Source organism: Nomascus leucogenys, chromosome 12, assembly GCF_006542625.1.
Source record: "Nomascus leucogenys isolate Asia chromosome 12, Asia_NLE_v1, whole genome shotgun sequence".
Taxonomy (NCBI): Eukaryota; Metazoa; Chordata; class Mammalia; order Primates; family Hylobatidae; genus Nomascus; species Nomascus leucogenys.
Window position 1 is genome coordinate 26,358,921 of NC_044392.1, and position 23,161 is coordinate 26,382,081.

Genomic DNA, 23,161 nt, shown 5'->3' on the forward strand with positions numbered 1-23,161 from the left:
TCTGTGAGGCTCTCTGATTATCATGGAGCTTACAGATTTCAAGATGTTATTAATTTATGAAATGATTCTAGTGGGGCAGAGTGTTTTTAGACAAGGACTTAAATCTAAACAGGAATAAAGTACTAAGGACATTGGGCAACAGCTAACATGATAACGATTAGTACAGAATGTTAAAAGAGTATGACTCACTTTGTTCCAGATGAATATCTAGCAAATTAGAACCAACCTTATGTATAGTCTACACTGTCAAAGCTGATAGAAAGATGATGTCCGAAAATGGGGATCTAAACCCAACAGTGAGAAAAAAAAAAATCTCATTGGGCCTGATTCTCTTTTTTATGCAAATCAGATTGTGTTTATTATTTCACTATAGCTCATCCTCCTCTGACTAAATCAGTGACTACTGCTCATACATTTGTTTATGTTTTAAACAGTACAGATTTAGTGGTTGGTCTTTTCCATTTAGGGCTCAGAGAGCCCACTGGGATTATTTAAAATAAAAAATAACAACAAACAAACATTTCAAACCTTCTAATGGAGCAATTTTAGGAATTTTCTGATAAGTCATGTGACATCAGTTTAAGGGGGAAAGCCTGGTAAGCCGGGTTCACCAGCCTTCTGTAAGCCAGAGTTACTCACTCCTACATGGCAGGCAATGTTCCCGCACATGTAACTTCAAACTTAAATTATTTTCAAAAATCAATAGTAATAATGAAAAGAAAAACAGCAATAATGCACTGTGCTTAGGGAAAAAAATTTAATGTTCCTTAATTTTTTCCATATCCAATTATTTCATTTAGCCTCTCAATTTTGTTTACTGAATTGAAATATCTTTCTAAAAATATAGTCACCACACCAATTATCCCAAAGTGAAATTCAAGCAGAAGTTAAGCCTTATTGTTTCTGAATCCAAAGTCATTAGGCACCTTCTGGGAAGCCAGGCTGACACATGGCTCCAGTTCCCATCCAGGGGACCAGGCTCCAAGAGACCCCATCTGGAGGACACCCAGGGTCAGTGTGGGCCATCGCTGTGTTAATGCTATTCTGTAGCACACATGCTTCTTAGTAGACTTAATCTTTGGCGGTCTGGACATACTTGTCATATTCTCGACCCTGCCTTTCTACAGGGATAGGTTCATTTGCAAACAAAATCTTGATCTAATCCAGGACTCACACTGAACCCTCCTGGCTACCTCAGGGAAGATGCAGCAGCTGCTAGCATAGCTACAACTGGGTTGAGTCCAAACTATGAGCACGTTACCTCCTACATGGTACCTCTGTGCTGCTTGAGGAACACTTCAATAGGCCCGGATAAATTACTTTACAGGTTCCCAAAGCATGTGAAGAAGGACAGTTGCATAATCTCCATCTGTTTCTATAGCAACCCTAGAGCCACCACTCATTTGCAGGAGGTCTGTTCTTAAGGCCTGCTTTTTAAACCAAGTGCTACAGGTCTCTTCCAGAGAAGTATCTAGGTCATTATCTAAAGTGCTCCTTTGCTTGCTCTTTGTGAAAAGACTGTAGGAGAAGGGGCTATTTATCCACCGTTTGACGTTCCTGGCCGGGTGCACACACCACAGCACGATGTTCCCATTGCCCACAGGACTGAGGAGAGGAGAGAGAACGGTTTTCACTGAGAGCCACAAAATATACTTCCTTACAGCGCATTCTTTTCTCTTTGGCAAGGGCATAGAAAATAGCTGCCCATTGTGTGGATTTCATTCTGAGGCACCCTAGGTCTGCAGCACTTGAGCACAATTGAATAGTGTTGCCAAGGTCACTACATTTGACTCCTAGCCTTGATCTATCCTCATAGTGTGCCAAGGGACAAGATCTCAAGACTTCTGCCTCCATTCTCTGCCCATGTACAGATAATAGAACAAAACATTCATGAATATGAGAACTTAAAACAGACCTTAGAAAGAAGTTTCTCATTTTACAGATTTAAAAAGCAGCAGTCAGTGAGACAGATTTTCCCAGAGCCAGACAGCTAATTAATGGCGGAGTAAGAAAAAGAATCCTGGTCTCCTACCAGCTTCTAGCACTCTTTTATCTTCTCTGGAATGCAAAGTAGAATAGAATTGAAAAATAAAAATTTTAAAGCCATATATACAAAGAAGTAGCCTTTTGATATGAAAGCTGAGCTCCATCACATGATTAAAAAAATGAGATGTCAGAGGTAGGGTGGAAAAGCACATTCAACCGTTTGTCCACATCTGTCCCCAGTGATGGTGGTTAGTGCTGGGGCTGGCCAGGGAGCTGGCCAAAACTCCCCCGGAGCCAGCAGGATAAAAGACCCATCAGAGCAGGGTCTTGAGACAATCCAGAAAGCTGTTCCCTGGACTTCAGTCAGACCCACGGAGATTCATCAGTGTCAGACTCTGCTCTGTCAGGACTGCAGCCAGCCCAACCTTTGGCACCCGAAACCATTTACTCTTTGGAGTAAGACACATCATGGCACTAATTCCAACTGCTCTCACCACATAAGTGCAACATTTATGCAAGATCTAAAGAGGAAACAGCATGGCATCTTTGCAGATAAGCAACCCTGATTCCTCAAGCCACAGTTTATTCCTCTTTAAGAGCCTGCTCTTCCTCAAGTTTCAAACTTGACACCCCAAAGAAAGTAAGGCTAAGAATACTTTGCACCCACCATGAATTCATTGAATTAAGGCATGAGGCTTTTTGTTTGTGATACAGTTCAATATAATTTTCTTTTATAAGGATTACTGATGCCTAGTGTACATAGTTGCTGCTAAGTTAGAGTGAAAGTGATGGTGGTCTCCTCCATTGAGCCACCATTGTCAAGACCACTTCCACGAGGAATGACGCCAGTTGCTGCTTTCTCATTCAGAAGTGTAGGCAACTTTACCACCAGGCTCAGGCCTCAAGCTAAGTTGCCAAGATTTTTTTTTAAATCCTTCTGCACCTCTTTTTTTTTGCTTTAAAATCCCAAAATGCTCTTCTTAGATCACCCTCTATTGTCAATATTAGCTTTGAAGAAGGAAGCAAACAGGAATACACTGATTTGTTCCAAATGCCCTAAGACTTGCTGGTGACTTGAAATTTGGAGTGGCCATTTCTGCCACTACGACAGAAGTCCTGCATAGGAAACCTGGAGTTAATGTGTTGAATCACAGGAGACAGGCACTAGAGAACCTGTTTAAAAGGAATTTTTTTACCTGTAGGATGAGCATCAGTCTAGAGATCCCATCTATTAAGATCATCTGAATTATTCCTAATATAGTTTACTTTGGGACACCATGTATAAATGAAAGGAGGCATCTCGCGCAATCTGTAACCTGCTGTCTAAATTGTAGGGGGAAGAATGAAAACTGTAGAACATCAGGGTTTGACAGTCAGTTCTGCTATGACCCACTCTGACTTTTGGCACATCCCTTAAACTGGGATTCAGTTTCCTCATTGGTAAAGCTAGGATAATTATCTCTGCATGAACTACCTTATAGGACTGCTACTAAATATTTTTTAAAATTCTAGTTAGATGGTATATATGAAAATAGTTTATAGACTGTGAAATGCTATATAAATGTAAAGTGGTATTGTATATTGGCTAAGAAGGTTTATAGTCATTCTGCCTGCATTCTAATCCTAGCTTCTATGTTTGCTGACTGTGTGGCCCAATTTTGTCATCTATAAGATAGTAGTAATAATGATACCTTAATCCCATGGTGTTGGTGAGAGGATGAAATGAAATAATCTATGTAAAAGTGGTTAGCATTGTACCTGGTGCATAATAAGTGCTCAGTATAATCATGCAAAATCCTGACAGGTTCTAAATATCAGCTCTTCTTTTCATGGCCTAAGAGTCATTCTGTATGTATTACATAGGTTGTCCCAAAGGTTTTAGTGAAATTCAAAGCTTTAATAAGGTCAGAACTATAGGTGATACAGTTTATAAAACATCATTTGAAAGCTTATTTAAATTTCATTTACACTTCTTGAGTTTTACAAATTTTAAACAAAATTTTTTTTAATTTTTGTTTTGGTCAACATTTGCCTTCCTCAAGAAGCTCTGCTTTCTAGACTGTTTTATTCAATGAATGGGTTTAGGCAAAAGTAATTGAAGCAAATGGCCAGCAGTGCATACATATGCTGCTGATTCTATCCTGTGAGTCTTGGATCTGTTAAAGGTCTCCTTGTGTCTCTGCCTTTGCTGAGGATTTGAGGGTGCACATGTGAGTACAATGAGGAGACAGCACTCTCCACTCACATGGTCCAGCAAAACACAGCTGGCCTCAGCCTACCTGGTTGTAAAGGGGGAAGGGTGAGATTACCCAGGGGAGAAATTCAAAACCTATGACAACTCTTAAACTCATCGAAGCCTCCACTACATATAAATTTATAAGTTAATAATGACCATTTAAATATTGGCTTGATCTTTGATTTAATCTATGGGCAGGTCTAATTACAGACATACTGGAGTTAGCCTCCTAGTTAGTCTTAAAGGCTTAATTATTTAATGGCCACAACACTGGTGAATCTTCATTTTCCAAGATGATACACAAAAGTCTATTTTTATGTGTTTTAACCTTTGGCGACTCCAAGTAGCATTTGAGAAATCAGAAGAAAGTAAAGCAAAGTCCTCAAGAATGTTTTTTTATCATCATCATCTCCAAGATCGAGGCTAATAAAAATTAGTTTAACACAAGCTAGATTTCTTTCAGAGCATAAGTGGTCTTTAAAAGGGAATATTCTACAATAATGGGCTGTTGAGTGTCTTCATCAGGCCATGGTATCCAGGACTTACTGTTTTGGCTTCTCATAATTTGCAAGATAATCAGGAATGAGTCTTTATTTCCACTTGCCAAATCAGATATTGGCTCCCGGGGTAATCTGATGACAATAACTTATTAAACCACCAAAACTTTTGGCCAGTGGTGTGCTGTTAAATATCTAACAACCCGGCTCTCTAAAGGAAAAAAATTTAAAAGCCCTGTTGTGTAGCATTTGCCAGTTACCATGATGTAAATACTCTCTCCATGGCCAATTTCAACTACCAACATGACGTCACTAAACAGGGAGCTGGAAACAGATGTGTAGTAGAGTACATTCATAGAATATTTTCACCAGACAGAGCACACATAAATTATCTTACAGGTATAGATAATAGTAAAATGTAGTCAAATAATTTGAAAGTGATAAATTTTGAATATCTATTACCTTTGTTTTTAATATAATTTACTTAAGTATTAGGTTATAAAATTGAATCTTTAATAATGGCTCTATTCAACGACAGTCTTGAAACAGTCCTGAAAATTTGACAATCAGCCTTTACAAGCCAGTAGGAGCTGGCTCCAGTGCATGTTCATGACCTTATAGAGATTGGGGTACTAAGCACCAAAAAGACAAGATCCTGCTCACAAAGGAAGTTACAAATCACTTAAAGCCATTGAACCCAGCAGAACATATAGACATGGCATGGGGGTTGAGATGTGAGGAAGAAAGTTGAGTCCAGGATGGGGAAGGCAATCCTCTGAGCTCATGCTATCTGTGTATTGCCTCCCGGTAGTTGCCCCTCCAGAGGACTTGCGAGTGGCTGGTATCAGCGACAGGTCCATTGAGCTGGAATGGGACGGGCCGATGGCAGTGACGGAATATGTGATCTCTTACCAGCCGACGGCCCTGGGGGGCCTCCAGCTCCAGCAGCGGGTGCCTGGAGATTGGAGTGGTGTCACCATCACGGAGCTGGAGCCAGGTCTCACCTACAACATCAGCGTCTACGCTGTCATTAGCAACATCCTCAGCCTTCCCATCACTGCCAAGGTGGCCACCCGTACGTACCATTTCCCCGTCCTGCTTCATTTTTCTTTTCTCCTACATGAGATCATGGGCATTCGTGATAGTAGCGTCTTTTCTCAGTTCTTCAGGGATGCCTGGAATAGTCATTGCCCTTGAGGGGAAGGGCTAGAGATGTGACCCATTTAGAAAGGGTACATCATTAAAAAGGCACTTTCGATTAGGAGAGTTTCCAAATTCAGGAAGCTTTCATAAATTATAGAACCAAAAGGACAAAAAGTACTTTAATTATGGAGTACTGACTTGTTATAAGCTAGACTCTGATTAGAAGTCAAGGAGAGTATAAGACATCTACAGACTTTGAGTCAGTTAGGGATGCAAAACAAGGGGATATGAACTAGGACCTCTAAGAAGCAAGTGCTAAATGGTATGTTCTCGACCATAAGTGTATAGCAAAGTGAGAAAAATCTTATGTAAAACCACAGCTGACAACATCCCCTTCTCCTGACAAAGAGGTGGCATAATTTCCTCCTGGTCTTTTGTTTAGCAAAATATCTTAATAGTTCATTTTAGTTTTAAAAGTTGAAGCCCTAGAGCATAGTTTAGAAGGATTCACAGGGAAGAGAGAGAGAGAGATGGAGACCGAAAGCAATCTAAACTGCTCTCCATAAGAAATAAACAGTTTTTTTATACATAATGGGAAACTTCTGTGGGTGTGTACCTATATTTTGTGTATGTTCAGCATAGAAAAATATAAAAGATTACATACCAATTATTAACACCGACTACATCAAAGAGTGGAATAAGAAGGAGATGTGAAATAATTATTATATTTTTCTTTATACCCCTCTGAATTCTTAAATTGATACAATAAGCCTGTTTTAGTTTAGAATTTCAAAAGCCGGCAGAAGAATTTAGGCAAGAGAAGTTCTCATCACCCCAAGTCTACTGCAAAACCTGCATGCACACAAATGCCTGTGTGCCTTATGTGGAAAGTCTTTGGAGAGATCATGAAAAAGGGGCTGTATCTGATTAAAATCCGGGAAGAGAGAAGAGAACATTCCAAGGAGAAGAGGTATGAGTGATACAGAGATTTTTAGCAGTAACAAGAAAGTGGAACAAGAAGTGACCATGAAAACATAAGCCCTCTAGGTTTCAGAAAGCCCCTGGGCCAGTAAATAGGACTTGCCACCAGATAAGGGGTAAGACATCTGAGCCCATTTTGTGTAGGTAAGATGGTATTTAGGCAACAAATGCCACAAAAGTTCAGAAAAGGAAAAGGTCAAGGTAGAAAGAGTTAGCCTTGAAATCTTCATGGAAGCTCCAGGACTGAATTGACCTTTGAAGGATGCAAGGATAGAGACAGGCAGAGGGGAAAGAATTTAAGAAGTCATCTTGTCCCCTTGCTTTTCAGGTGACAGAAATTCTGCTATAATTTTGGGCTCCGCTATGAGACAAGTGCTGACTCTGTTAATACGCCTATAATTATCTCTGTTTATATTTGACCTTTTTTTGAAAAAAAAATCCTCTGGTGCCTGAGAACTGGTTTTAAATATCTGCAACGATTGTGCAGAGAGGCAGGTCACCATCTGCCGCTTTTCCCACCTTGCTCCGGGATGAGTCACCACCCTAAGTGCCTGGCCTAACTCCCAAGCGTCTCCTCTCTGATCCACATGCATGCACAGTGATGAGGTTTCCATCTCCTGTGGCATTTATTATGCCAATTCAGGGCATTCCCTCAGGCAAGCTCCCAGGTGACAAGGACAAAATCATGTAAACCACCTGACACACCTTCAAGTGGGTTCGCAGTCAGCCCTGCCTTCCAACCATGGAAGCATGAGAATGCTTCCAAACAGGAAGGATAAGAAAATCTGTCCCTTTTCCAATGGGAATAGCCCATGAGAGGCAAAGCTAAAATGGGAGCAGGCTTCCTGGAGAACTGAGAAAAGTCATGCTGTCATATTTCAGGGCCGATAATTGGAACTCCATTAGGACAAGCACACTTCCATCTCACAAAACCTGTGCATGTGTATGTGACTGTGTGGTTGGGGGAGAAGGGGTGGTGGGAGGAAAAGAGGGAGATACATGAAAGGAAAAATTCAGACCATCCTAGACTTAGTGATTTGAGCTAAACAAAATACTCTCAATGTGCATCAGATGATCAAGGAAATCACTCTAGTATTAATTCTGAAATTGGTTTGCTCCACAACTTTAGCCAGCTTTCTCTGTGCCTCTCCTTTCCTGTGTGCAAAATGAGAACACTGATAGAAGCCATCATAGTACCTCCCAGGAGTTCTGTAAAGCTTCTAAAGATACTGCTCAAGTCCTCTGAAAAAGGCACTGTACTATATATGAAATGCCAAGATCTACCACATTAGTAAGAAAAGGAAAATGATGTCTGCATTTTAATAGTAACCTATTAATGCAATAAAAAGCATTAAAAATTTTTTGTATAGATTGTGTTTAAGTTAACTCGTGTATTCCATCAACACTGAGCACTAGAGCCACAATGGGGTGGGTTGATTCTGCACCTGGGACTCACTGTGTCTGGAGTAAGATTGGGATTGTCCAGCAGACACCACCACGCCCATGGCGTGGAGGGAGTTCACCAAGACAAAGCACCAGGCAATGCTGTCTGTCCCAAGGGTTAGCCATGACGTTGTCACCTACATTGCTGTGTTCCAGATCTCTCCACTCCTCAAGGGCTACAATTTAAGACGATCACAGAGACCACCGTGGAGGTGCAGTGGGAGCCCTTCTCGTTTTCCTTCGATGGGTGGGAAATCAGCTTCATTCCAAAGGTAACACTCACCTATTAGACTGCCAAACAGACTTATTTGGAATATTTGTACCTTTAGCTTGGAATCAGGGGCAGCAAGGAAGGCGTTACCCAATATCTGTCTCCATGCCATTAAAGACACAAAATGGCATGTTGTGGGTGTCTGGGATATAGAACATTTCTGTGACAAATATGTGGTAATGACCTGCTGACAAGAGTAACCCCGAGCACGGCACCCTGGCCTTGCAGAACAGAGGATGTGGGAAGCAGCCACCAGCTCCTGCTCTCTGCTGAGATAACTCTGGGATCTGATGAGCCATGGTTTTGGTGAGCATAAAAACCAGGCCCTCAAAAAATTGAGGCTTCTCTTTAGGACATAAGAAAAGCCAGACTGAATCAGTCACATAATCAGCCAAAAGCTTCATTCTGTGCAGACAGATGCACCAAAGGAAAGTCAGCTTGCGTGGCATCAATCCCTAAAGGTTACAGACATAAAACAAAAACACCTTGGCTCTCCTGGATTATTCATAATACATTTGTAACCTATTAATTTAGCAACTTTTTTTATTAGTCTATGACTTTTAAAGTATCCTAAGATTCCTTTCTACTCTCTAAAGCAGCATTTTATTTATTTTCCTAATTCTAAAACTAACTTTTCCGAATTGCCACAGGTGCATGCCTGGCTCTAAATTTCCAGAATTTGTTGACCCTACCAATATCCTCCCTAACTGTACCACTCATGAGGATATAAAGTTCAATTATACTCCTTCCCTCTGTCTTTATTCTTCAACATCAAAGAACATTTTTTAGCCATTCATCAGACTTAATGACAAATGACACATTTTTGGCTAGCAAGACTATGATTTCGCCATTCTTTTACTTCAAAATTCTTAGAGCCATGAACTGTTGGAGTTACAAAAGACCTTCAAGTTCACAGGTACGACCCCTCATTTTACATCTAGTTTAGTTTAATTTATAGAGACTACGATTCAGAAAACTTGAAGGACATCATACAGCTAGTTGGTAACAGGCTTAAAATGAGTACCTGGGTCTCCACCTCCTATCCCGGGGCTCTATTCACTAAATCTGTATGCCCCATTTTCTTATGTGGGTACAGGCATATCATAGTCACATCACCGCAAGGTAAATAAATGTAAATAGACGTCTATACAAATTTGTCCTATTTGAGTTAAAATGATAAATAAAGTATGGCAGGCAATTGAGTTACATAACAATTGAAAAAATCATGTCAATTGGAATGGAACATTGCTACCAATGTTTTTCAGGAAGAAAAATTACGCCAGGTTCTCCTGTTACCTATACCCAATATGTAAAACTCTAATTAAAAGAGAGGCTGACCAGGGAATGCCAAGGCCAAATGTATGGCCACATGGTTTAATAACTGTTGTGATCTGTAGGTTGAGGCCACTGGGGGGCATTCATCCCACTGATTTTAAGAGTATGACTGTAAATTACATATAAGGCACACGGGGTACCATAAATAGAGGCCAAAGAATAGGGGAGAATGGCAGTGCCCTCCAAAAAAGGCCCTCTTGTCTCCTCCATTTCTAAGGACACTCATAGAAAGTATATGGAGGGAAAGAGAGACAGGGAACGATAAGATAGAAAGATAATAAATCCTAGATTCAATTTCGTCAAGTTACTCTTTCTCATTCCCTCTTCCCTCTTGTCTCCTTCTTCTCTTCTTTGTATTATCTTTTTCCAAGCTTCCTTTTTCCTTTCTTTGTACTTCATATTTGGTTGTGTCACTGAGTCCTATTTCATCTGGGTGAAGGGGAAACAAGACATTGACAGATTCACACCGAATGTAACACCATGAGAAATTCCAGATATAGCAAAATATTAGCTCTGGCTCATAAACAATTATCTCATAGCAATGTCTTAGTTTGAAATGTGTTGTGTGTGTATATAAAGATGTTCACACACAAATACACATGACTATCCTCTTCTAAATAGCCGGGGGCATGTTCATTATGATAAATGCCAAAAAGCTCTGAAGAATGTTAACCGTAACCATCAAACATTTGATCTTTGGCAAGAGCCAATCTGCACCACCTCATGACTAATTTTTATTGGCAAACTCAGCAAACTCAGGAGAGGCCAAAGAAATGTTCTTAAAAATTGATTCTCCATTTGCCAAATCCTCATAGGGTGGTGTCATTCTTATGGAATCTGTGGGGAGTTATTTCTGGCCCCAGATACTCAGCTGTCAGCATGGAGGAAAGAGACATCGCCCCCATTTAAAATTCACAACCCACAATTGGTATTCCACACCTTTATCTTTCTCTCATCAGATTTATCTCCCAGTGACTTTTCTCTTTTGCTCTCTGCTTCTGCCCGCTGTCCAGAACAATGAAGGGGGAGTGATTGCTCAGGTCCCCAGCGATGTTACGTCCTTTAACCAGACGGGACTAAAGCCTGGGGAGGAATACATTGTCAATGTAGTGGCTCTGAAAGAACAGGCCCGCAGCCCCCCTACCTCGGCCAGCGTCTCTACAGGTAAGTGCCTCCAACCCTTCTCCCTAGAGCTGCCTACTAGGTCACTTAGAAAAGAACCACAGAATTGCCCAAGGAGTGGACAGACAAAAGAGGTGATAGAATTTCTCCTAGAGCTGGGACAATTCTGGTACCTGGCAATGGAGCTACTCTACCAGATGCTTAGCTCATCATCTTTCTTATTACTCATCCTTACAAATACTGACAGCTGGGAGAGTGTTTTATGGAGACAATTCTTTTTTAATATTTCCATTTTATTCATTCTGATCTTACTCATGAAGCAGCCTCATTTGTCAGCCTCTGGTGTCAATGATCTTCGTAAGCAGCAAGAGCTGACTCACTCTTACCTATGATGATATTTAGAGAAAGTCATCTGAACCTTCCCAAACCTCAATTTATTTTACAAGATAAGCAAGAATAATTTATGATAAACAAGAATACCTTCTTCATTAAGTTAATATGAGGATGGAATTAGATAAAGCACACAAAGCAATCAGCTCTGTGCTGATGAGAGTGAGTGCTCAATACTTGGTATACACACATATACTCAGAACATACTCAGAAGTGAAAGTGGTAGGAAACAAGTCATTCAAAAATAAGTAGGTATGGGTTGGGTCACTGTTCAAGGTGATGGCTTAAGTCTATTATTATTTCATCCACACAGTTCACCTCATTCAACATTATTATATTTCCAGGATTGATTCATTAATTGTCATATTTTGCCTTGTTGTATCCTCAGCTAACAAACATTGTTCAACTTCAGTGCTGTAATTAGCTATTGTGATATATAAATGTGTGTGTCCTCACCAAGAATGTCTCGAAAGTTATAAATAGCATCTGGCATAAGTTTTGGTTCTCGTTTTATTGTTGATGGAGCTGAAACTCAGAGGCTAAGCAACTTTCTCTGTCAGTAACAGAAATTGAGATAGGTGACTATTGGTGCAGCTTTATGAGTTTTTCATAAACAGAAATTGATGTACCAGAAAGCCAGTTTTAAGTCCAGGACAAAAGGCTGAGTTGACCAGAGATGAGAACCACAACACAACGTAATGAGACCACATTTATAGATTAGTGATTCATGCTCTGCTACTGAATCCAAACCAAACAGCATCAGGTGCCGAGGCTTAAGCTCAGTTTAAAAAACATTGATTCAGAACTATTGTGGCAGTAGCTTGTGTTCCATTAGCGCACCAAGGTTCTATGGCAGTGCCTTGAGGTTAGAATCCGGTGGAAAGCCAGACCTCTAATTACTCCCTCTTCCATGCCTCCAACCAGGACAGCTCCACTTTGATCTGTTTTATATTTTGTACATCCATTTAAGATTTTTGTCCTTTAAAAAATAAGTTTACCACCCAAAAAGCTTTCAAACCATTGTCCTGCTCTAAATAGTATGTTTTAGAAGAAACCCCATAACCATAAAACCTAAAGTGCTCTGTAGGAATCCCTCCAGAAGGCCGGTGGCTGAGGTTTTCCACAGCTCTGTTCCCCAAGGTTATGCTGTAACCTGAAGAGTTGACATTTGATAACTTGGGGGCAGAAAGGTGTGATGCCCTTGCTCACCCATCATATAAGGGTCACAACAACACTGCTATCACAAAAGACAGGTTAACAGGAGAAAGCATAACAAATTTATTTAATCAAAGTTTCACATGACACAGGAGCCTTCAGAAATGAAGACCTAAAGACCTGGGGGAAATTGTCTGTTTTTACGCTTAGGTTTGAGGAAGAATGGACAGCCATGTAGAAATGTAACTGGACAAATGGCTACAATCTAATGGTAATAGTCTAAGGGGGAGATCCAGCAAGGCCTGTCTGCCCAGATTCTTCTTGGCCTCTCTGTGAAGCATTTCTTCTCCACCTCCTCTGTGGGACAGGACCCCACTGGAATGAGGGTCCTCAAGGGAGAAGGGAGGAATGAAAAAGTTACCTTTCTAGGTTTTATGGCTTGCTTTGGGGAAGAGGAGTTCTAGTTTCTATGACTTGCCTTGAGGAAGAGGAATTCTGATTTCTGTGAATCACTTCAAAGGGGGAAGAAGGGTCAGGAGATGGGAGGACTGCAGATGGTCAGAAAGACCTTGCTTGCTTCCGGGGCTGTTTCTGAGGCTCTTTCATTCCTCTTTAATTCAAAGTACTCAGCACACCAAGGTGCCAAACTTTGGGGTGTCCCGTGACGAGCCCAACAATAGCAAGTGCAGCTTCTCCTCTTCTGATATGAAATGTTTCAAGGTGCCCAAGTTATTCCTGTGATTTGACATTAAGAAAGAATTAGTAAAAGACAAAAGGCTAAAAGGAGAAGATGGTTCATAAGAGGATAGAAAACATTGCAGTTGAAGAATATTTTTCTCCTAGAATATTGACAGAACATAGAGAAGGTAGTCCAACCTTGCCTTAGTCTTATAGTCAAACCACATTCTTATAACATTTGCAGTATTTTTTGGTTTGGCAGTTCCTTAAGATTAAAATTAAAATTCCAGATCTAGAAATTTGTGGTAAAGCTAGGCAGAATCATTTTCATTTAAGAAAAAATGTCCTTAATATTTTGGCATCATCTACAGAGTCATGAAGAAATGGAAAAACATTTATTCAAGTTTACTTTTTGAGCAGGGATTGTGTTTGTTTAGAAATTAGGACCAATGCTGAAAGCAAGTTGATACCTCCTTGATTGGAATGGAACATTGCTACCAAGTGGCCAACAAAGGGCAGAATCCAAGAGTGGCTACAAAAAAGACGGCTGGCTCCCAATCCTGTGTACTGTTTTTAGGAAACGATTGTTTAATTATTTCCTTCTGCTAAGGTCTGACCTACACCAACCCCCTACTGCGAAGCTCTGTGTCCTCATCAGGCACTCAGGCTGCCTTCTTCTAGGCAGGCTATTTTGTGAATGCAAATTACAAGACCTCCCACAGCTAAAGCCCTCTGTGCTACATAATCACATTTTAATATGTTCAATCCATTATGATTAGGGTTTTCTGGATTTAAAGAGTTGAAGGACAAAAGCCTTTTGTGGTCAGTTGCATTTCCCTGACACTTTTTTTTTTTCCAAAAAGCTCCAGTTTATTGAAATGCTTCCCCTTCTTTCTCAAGGATAAAGAAGATTTTCCATTCATTTCGTTTACTCGACACACATTTACTGAGTGTCTACTATGCTTCAGATATCGTGCTTACACAGCAGCTAGGAGGCCACTTTCCCCATTTCATAATTAAGTTAAATTAAATGTAAAAGGCCTAAGTTATCTAAAACCACCAAGTGCAGCATGCTGAAAAGAAACTGGATATATTCTGTTAAATCACATTACTACCTCAAATATGAAAACCAGGACTTCATTTTAAGTCCAAACCAGGTGGCACCCAAGTGGTCTGGTGATTTTCATTTTAGCTGGTGCTGGACCAAGAGTCCTAGCACCTTAAGAGAGGACAAGACTAGGCTAAGACCCAGAAAGAGGGAGGGGTACCCAGGGAAAGGCTCAACCTTGAAAAACTGAAAGGCTCAAGGTCAGCCTAAGACAGTCCTGAGGGAGAAACTTCATTCTGGAGACAGAGTAGAAGGTGGGCCAGAGTGGACTGGTTAGAAACAAGTCTTAGCCAAGGCTCTCCAGTAACAAGAAAGAGAGACTTACTTAAACTAGATGAAGCAAAAGAGAGAATTTACTGGAAGGACATAGAGTGTCTCATGGGAATCCCAGGGCCAGAAATGCATCTGGGCCTCACAAAAGACTTGCACCAGAAAATGGAACATCACGAATCAAGTTATTCCATATATCTTTCTAGAAGCTCTGCATGGCCACTGGTTTCTCTCTCCCTCTCTCCTTTTCTCCCTCTTTCCCCTTTTCTCCAGGTCAAATATTTTCTGTATCAGTATCAGAATGGTAGAAAATGGCCACACCAGCCCTGGCTCTGCATGGTCCAACACAGGCTAATTAAAGAACCAGAGTTCTGGTTTTAGTTCCAAATCTTTAAAGAATATTAACATTAATAATCAGCTCCAGCCAGAAGGGTGTAGCCCCAATAATAAATGAAAACACGGAGGCAAGAGCATGTTGGCCATGCAGACATCCCATGAGAAGTTGAGAAGACCATTTCCTATTCTCCTCACTTGGCTGTTTCTTTTTCTTTCTCCTTCTACATTCCATCACCTCCCCATTATCTAATTCAGTATGAACAGAACCTCAAGTGGGTGCTGGAGCCACAGCTGGTGGGCCCTGCAGGAAATCAACCAGCTTTCCATGTGTTGCCCTGACCTGCACAGTGACAGAGGTCAGGGCTTATGAGGGACATACACTGGAGAACCTCGAAGAGGTGACTACAATGCCCTTCTGCTGTAGAAATATGCAAGAACAGATGGAGAAAAATGACCCGTAAGAGGCTGTTCCAAAGCTGGGGTCCTTTTTATCCTTTTATCCAGAGGAGCAAGTTTACCCAGAAGGCATGTTTCATGTCCTCAAATGCAAATGTCTGTTGGTTTTTAAATGGTCTTAGCAACTGTGTTAACTGGGCTGTTAGAGTGGCTGAGCAGGGACATCTTTTGAATACTCATGATGACCTCTTTGGCAACAAATCTGGAAGTCTTGGATGTTTAGGCGGGCTGGTCATTTCCTAGGTCTTTCCTCAGGGCTCAAAGAAGGTGAGAGCTGAGTGGCAGACACGCGCCAGAAACCCAGTTCTCAATTCCCTGTGCCATGGCCTCCAGAAAGAAACAGGGCTGGCTCTTTCAAGCCAGCAAGTGCCCTTCCCCTGCCCAGACTGGGAAGTGCCATCACCTGGAAACTACAGCCTGGTAAAAGAGCAATTAGACCAAAATTCAGGGGAACCAAGGCAAACTGCATGTCCTCAGGAAAGATATTCATCTTACTGTGTCTCATTTTCCTCATCTGTAAAATGCAGTAACAAGACCCATCCTCTCCCTGACTGAGCAGACTTCCATGAGGAGGAAAAGAGAGAGCTGATGCCCAAGGCTTATTTCTCACTCAAACTTTTTGTTCTATTTGATCCTTCTCACTCAGTCATTGACGGCCCCACGCAGATCCTGGTTCGAGATGTCTCTGACACCGTGGCTTTTGTGGAGTGGATTCCCCCTCGAGCCAAAGTCGATTTCATTCTCTTGAAATATGGCCTGGTGGGCGGGGAAGGTGGGAGGACCACCTTCCGGCTGCAGCCTCCCCTGAGCCAATACTCAGTGCAGGCCCTGCGGCCTGGCTCCCGCTACGAGGTGTCAGTCAGTGCCGTCCGAGGGACCAACGAGAGCGATTCTGCCACCACTCAGTTCACAACAGGTAAGGCTGCAGTGGGGGAGAGAGGCACAAGAAGGGAAAGAGGGATGGAGCCAGCCGGTGGTGTCATCACAGCAAGAGGCGTATTAGGAATAAGGCGAGGTGTGTCAGAGCATCGGCCTTGTCATAGACACCGTGAGAAGGAAGCGAAAGGTTTCCAGCATAGAGGAAAAGCAGCGCTCCCTCACTAGGAGAGGAAAACTAGCTTCTCATCCTGCCAGTAGAGGTTGTGCTTGATATAAATCCTTCCTCACTATGGGCCTCAGGTTTCCCGTTTGTAAAATGACAAGTTTGCCTTGAACACATGTAAGCATCCATATTGCTAGTCCAAATGGAAATTTTGTGAGAATTCAGGAAAGGTGTCTCTTTCTCAGGACACATTCTTACCATTTGCTGGAAATTATCATAATAATTCTATAAACCTACAATGACTACACTACCATGATGATGTGCATTGGCATTATGCTAAGCCCAGCCTGTACAACTCTAAGCAGAACTTCTGACAAATTCTGTGACTCACCCTGCCGTTTGTAAGCACTAGCAGTAAGGCTAATATGAGGCTGACTCCCACAGACAGGAAGTTCATAAAGCCCATGTAAAACCTGCCTTGCTATGATTACCACCCACCCCCACATTCTCAAGGCCATTGGGACTCTTAAAGAGCTTTGCCAACAGTTGGGAAAGGCCAGATCTCGGGGTAACTTGCTCCCTGACTCTCTCAGTGCCCATCAGTCTGGCCAGCTAGTGGGCTAGTAGGACAGGCACCATCCAAAGGATGGGCTTTCTGGCACCCTCATTGGGTCAATAAGGGCCTGTGATCAGATTAGTGATTGTGTCTGTCATCTGGATTCTCAGTCTCACCCTCTTTGCCTTGGAGTGGTTACATGTCAAATAATATCTCAGCCAACTCCAAGTTGACCCAGGGATCAATGGAAACTGGTAACTCTGTAAGATCTAAGAACCAGCATCTTCAGATAAGGTAAAGTTGGAAAATCACTAATTCAAGAATTCTACCTTAGATTGTGGCATAAGAGCCTGCTACAGAATGGAATGAGTCCAGGGTTTTCAAGAAGATTCAATAAATAAATAACACCTCTGTGTTCCACTGGGTTTAAAATCAATTGATAAATAAGGGAAAAAGTGAAACAGATGGACACCAAAATGTCCCCTAGATTGCAGCATGTAACTTAGTGTCATGGCCAGATGGGTTTGAAAACTGGATGGCCACTGTAGACCTGGGCAAGTCTCTCCATATGGCAGAAGTTGGGAGACTATCCAGGTTAGGACTTACAGCATAGAGGAACAAGTAGACGCCTAAACCCTTGGAACAGCCTGTCCCGAGAGAGGGGAACAGAAGGGAAATGCCCAGGCCCTGCTGCAAAACTCACCATTTAGGTAAGCTCATTTTCCCCAGCAAAAGAGAGACAAGAGCCTTAGGAAGGAAACATCAAGGGCAGGGAAGAGCTTCCCCCTTAAAAAGGAGGGTTGCTCCATTGTGTTGCTGTTCCCCCTTAAAAAGGAGGGTTGCTCTTCCCCCTTAAAAAGGAGAGTTGCTCCATTTTGACAAAATGGAGAAGGCAAAATGGAGAAGGCAAAGTTTAATTCTGAAAAAGACCCTTTTAGGTTTTCTCTGCAGTGCCTGGGCCAGATGCCACCCTCTCACCGAGGGGTTGCCCAGTGGGATTTTTACTGAACATATCTTGGAATCTGGAGTGACCGAATGTGCATCTTGAAACAATGAACTAAATTCTGCCCATTTTTCTTCCCTTCTGCTTCCTCATTTAACCAAAGATGTTCATGTCCCTTCTTGGTTAATTCTAGGTCAGCTTCTCGTTTCCCACCCCCACAATACCACTTGCTCAGGGGGGTGGTATCTTCTGTGGACAACGAGTCCTGCATCCTTTTCTTAATTTCAAGATAGTTTTGTTTGAAAAGTGGTTTCTTTGTGCTCTGCTCTGATAAGAAGTTTGAAGTGGCAAAAAGGAGAGGAGAGCTCTTGAGCAGCATGATGAAAAACAAATTCTTGATGTTCAGGTTGACAAGATGGAAGCAGGATTGGCTGGTGGCCCAGGAAAATTCCGATCAAGACAATTACATTCTGCCTCCTAGGAGCTCCCCATGAGTTTCAGTTCATTGCTACATGGCTTTCTGTTTCCGGTTGCCTGGTGGATTGGCAGCTGTCAGGCGGCTGACTTCTCAATACAGCCTCAGACTACACCTCAAATATGCTCCCCTCTGCTGGAGGAGGGTGAGGGGAAAGAAGGGATGAGAAGATGCAAACAGCACAGCAGACAGATTCTCCAGGCCTGGGTTGGCAGGTGCCAGTTAAATGATGAGAGGGTACCCAGACCCTCACGATGAGGCCCTCAGTCATTTCAGAGCTCCGCTTAAATTCAAATTAACCAAAGTGTTTTCCAGGTGATGGCTCCGACACTAGGAGTGCACTAATTGCACAGGCAATTAAAGCAGAGATTTGCTTCCTGCATGGTGAGTAGGATATTTGCTTGGGTCTTAGAGCTGTTCTGAAAAGGAAAGAACCCTGAACAAAGTGCACCACGGCCGGTGATTGGAGAGAAGCCAGCCCAGAAAACCCAGAGGCCAATCTCCAAAACCCCTCCCTGCCCTCAGCAGCTCTGGTTTCAGTTGCCCTCAGGAGGGAACTCCTGGCACCATTTCTCTCCTCTGGAGGCCTTCTCTTTTAGCAGATCCCTCAAGACTCCAAGCACAGCCACCAGGGCATCTGGTCAACCAGAGGCTGCTGTTTTGACCTGTATACCCCAGATCTCTCTTTATTGCTATTATAGGTTGAATTGTGTTCCCTAAAAAGACGTTGAAGTCCTGATCCCCATGCCTGTGAATGTGACCTTATTTGGATATAGAGTTTTTGCAGATAATCAAGTTAACATGAGGTCATTAGAGTGGGCCCTAAGCCAATATGGCTGTGTCCTTATAGAAAGGGGAAATTTGGGCACAGAGACAGACATGCCCACAAGAAGAACACCATGGTGAAGATGAAGGCTGAGATCGGAATGACTCTTGATTCTTCCAGGAGCCAAGAAACGCCAAAGATCACCAGCAAATCACTAGCAGCTAGGAGAGGCATGCAACAGATTCTCACTCACAGCCCTCAGAAGGAAGCAGCCCTACTGACACCTGTACCTTGAGTCTGTGAGACAATAATTTTTTCTTTTTATTTTTTGAGATGGAGTCTCACTCTGTCACCCAGTCTGGAGTGCAGTGGCGTGGTCTCGGCTCACTGCAACCTCCACCTCCCAGGTTCAAGCAATTCTCCTGCCTCAGCCTCCCAAGTAGCTAGGACTACAGGTGCCCATCACCATGCCCAACTAATTTTTGGATTTTTTAGTAGAGACGGGGTTTCACCATGTTAGCCAGGATGGTCTCCATCTCCTGACCTCATGATCTGCCCTCCTCGGCCTCCCGGCGTGCTAGGATTACAGGTGTGAGCCACCGTGCCCAGAGAGACAATAATTTCTATTACTTAAGACACCCAGTTGGTGGTACCTTGTTATGGCAGCCCTGGGAAACTAATAGGAACATCCAAGTCCCAACAGTTCAAGCCCCTACCTGCTTGGCAGTGATGCCACTCTAGGACTCTTCAGGAAATTCTTTCACAATTTCAACCTGGATGGCACTTGCACCTCAGACAAGAATCTGGCTGCAAAGAGCAGAGTAGGACTTCCTGCTTATACAAGACCAGCACCTTCAGTCAAAGCTATCCTTTTTTCTGCACCTTCTCACCCCAAGCATTCTCAACGCTCCACAGCTGAAATATTTAACAGGACTTTTCTAAAACTTGATATGTGTTTATCGAACACCTACCAGGTGCCAAGCACTATTCTAGGCACTGAGGCTACAGAATAAACAGATAGACAAGATCCTGGTTCACATGAATTACATTCCAGTGGAGAAACTGGACAAGGCAGAAGAAAATAAACACCCAAAATTATTTTGATTATGAGTACTATAATGAAAAGCGAAATGAACGGTACAGAGGTGTGGCCATGTTGGATCAAGTAGTTTGAAAAGGCCTCTCTGAAAAGATGATATTTTAACTAAGACCTAGATGACCTAAGCTATGTGAGGATCTGGAGAACATTCCAGGCAAAGGCAGAAGCCAGTGCAAAGGTCCTGAGGTATGAATAAGCTTGATGAGTTTCAAGAGCAGAAAAAAAGCAATATAGCTAGAGCACAACGAATAAGTGTAGAAGTCGTACATGGAGACACCTGAGAAGCAGGCAGGGCCAGATCACTCAGAGCCCTGCTGGCTACAATTAGGAGTTTGTAACAGGAAGCAACAGAAAAGTTTTAAGCAAGGGAATTACTTAATCTAATTTATGTTTTAGAGGCTAGATATGTCTATTCCATAGTCTCAAGTCTCTCTACACAGCCTCCACTAGACATCTGTCTTTGCCTCGCTCTTGACTTGCTGACGTTGCAGGGAACAGCTCCCACCTACAGGGGTGCCCTCAGTGGCCCCAGTCTCCTAGAGGTCAGACTTCAAGGCTGAGGGAGCAAACAATTTCACCTTGTCCTAGCTCTAACAACCACCTTCCCAGACCTCATTCTCAGGATTGACTTATTTCAGGATCATTGACATTGGAGGTGTCTGGTCCCTTCAGAGACAACACTGCCCCTTAATCTACAGACCACAACCCCTATGATAAAACATACAAAACAACAACAACAAAAACCATAGTCTAACATTTCCAAGGCCCGGGTTTTTAGTTGTGAAGAGCACTAGGTAGAAGTCTCAACCTTAACTCTAAACCTAAATTAATTTTGCTCCAGTTCAGTTCAAGCTGCACACCCCAAGCCCAGTCCAGTCCCTTTGCCCAGCTTCTCCTCATGCATGAAATTTAGGGGCAACAATGCAGGGGCAGGTGTTCCTCCACATGCCTCTCTATCCAAGCTCCTCTCTCCATCCAGCTGCTAGTGAAATAACACACATAACACATCAAGAATACATAGTATCTGGCAAGCTAAAGTACAGTGAGTGAGGAAGCATTTCTCAGGAAAACCAGCTGCAGAGACATAAATCTGCTAAAAGATTCACCCAATTTACATTGCTAAACAGAACACTTCTCACTCCAAAGCCTCTGCACTCAGATTGATTCATGGCATTTCGGTCTTCCACAAGAACAACTGGTGGAAACTTGCCTTGCATTTGCAAATTAAAACAGTCCACTAGAGTTTTCTCAGAACGAATGGCTAGTTCACTCCAAAGTTAAATTCAAGTGTCAAAGGCAAGAACTATTTTAAACGTTTTAAGTGACAGTTGTTCTGGGCAGCACATTATTGCACTGCAAGTTGTTTATGCTGTTTCTGCCCAAAGCAGCTTGAGGAGATAGCCAGTCCTAAGAGAATAAAAGCAGTGTCCCCGTGGTCTTTTTGTGGCAACCACAGAGAACAAGCACTGTGGTTCATGGAACTCAGGAAAAGCTTCAGAGGCAACAGGAAGCCAGCCCAGGTCTTGGGCACCTATTTTTTTTTTTTTTTTTTTTTTTTGGGAGACGGAGTCTCGCTCTGTGGCCCAGGCTGGAGTGCAGTGGCGCGATCTCGGCTCACTGCAAGCTCCGCCTCCTGGGTTCACGCCATTCTCCTGCCTCAGCCTCCCGAGTAGCTGGGACTACAGGCGTTTGGCACCTATTTTTGTACAGATGCCCATGGATTGCCTAATCCATGCAACAACCTGAAATGTTGGTATGATTTGCCCCTTTTACAGAGGTGGCCATCAAGGCCAAGCAGGGTTAAAAGACTTGCTCATGGTTCCATTACCAAAGATGTCAGAGCTGGGGATCAAACTGAAGCCTGACTCCAAAGCCTATATTATTTCTGCTACATCACATCCTCCATATTTGTCTTACCTTTACAGCTGTGTTTATTCAAGTAAACACAGAGGAAGGCACCTTACACTTCAAAACCTTGAAATCAACAGTCTTCTTTTTGTTTAATGGTCAAATTTGATATTGTTCTATTCCATCTCCATCACTCGGGAGCTGGCTCTGATTTTCTCCTCCTGGGGTTTCCCCTGTTTTGTTTTTAAGCTCATGATGTTGACTGGTTCATTTTAAAGTTTCTAGAATGCTACTGTAACTCTCAAATGGAAATGGGGGAAGCATAAAGTGTATTGATCTTCAGCTCCCAAATATCACTCTAACATGCCCAAGGAATTTGTCATGACCGACCAAAAAGCTAAGGGTAGCCACAGTGTTCATTCAAATGTAAGCCAGAGGGTCAGGGGGTGCGGGCTGTCACCACCAATCTTTTCAGAGTTCAAGATGCACCACAAATGTACATTACATTATCATGTGCGATGTTGGTGATGTCTGTCTATTTTTAGAGATCGATGCCCCCAAGAACTTGCGAGTTGGTTCTCGCACAGCAACCAGCCTTGACCTCGAGTGGGATAACAGTGAGGCCGAAGTTCAGGAGTACAAGGTTGTGTACAGCACCCTGGCGGGTGAGCAATATCATGAGGTACTGGTCCCCAAGGGCATTGGTCCAACCACCAGGGCCACCCTGACAGGTGAGTAAGACCTATCTCTTGGGGTTATGCTGGTTGCTGAGTCTATACCCTCATAGCTGTCTCCCCAACCCACACACCTTACAAACCCATGGCCAATTCCTATTGATCTCATCTCTTAAGTGTCTAGCACATATGTCTAGTACTGTCCATTGTACTGCCATCACCTGTTCTAAGCTACTAACATCTCTCTCTTTTTTTTTTTTTTTTTTTTTTTTTTTTTTTTTTTTTTTTTTGAGACGGAGTCTCTCTGTCACCCAGGCTGGAGTGCAATGGCACAATCTCAGCTCACTGCAA

At 42.6% G+C, this 23,161-nt stretch overlaps 1 protein-coding gene across 2 annotated transcripts in view; it reads left to right on the forward strand.

Annotated features, from left to right (window-relative positions):
- The window catches only part of TNR (tenascin R), a 443,154-nt gene that overhangs the window by 354,097 nt on the left and 65,896 nt on the right, over positions 1-23,161 (forward strand). Inside the window, exons 5-9 of one of the 2 annotated variants that reach the window (XM_003258925.4) lie at positions 5,531-5,794; positions 8,443-8,558; positions 10,906-11,056; positions 16,054-16,323; positions 22,682-22,867. In XM_003258925.4, the coding sequence (XP_003258973.2) occupies positions 5,531-5,794; positions 8,443-8,558; positions 10,906-11,056; positions 16,054-16,323; positions 22,682-22,867 (987 nt within the window). The remainder of the gene's footprint in view (positions 1-5,530; positions 5,795-8,442; positions 8,559-10,905; positions 11,057-16,053; positions 16,324-22,681; positions 22,868-23,161) is intronic. The other variant, XM_030823942.1, reaches the window with a different exon arrangement.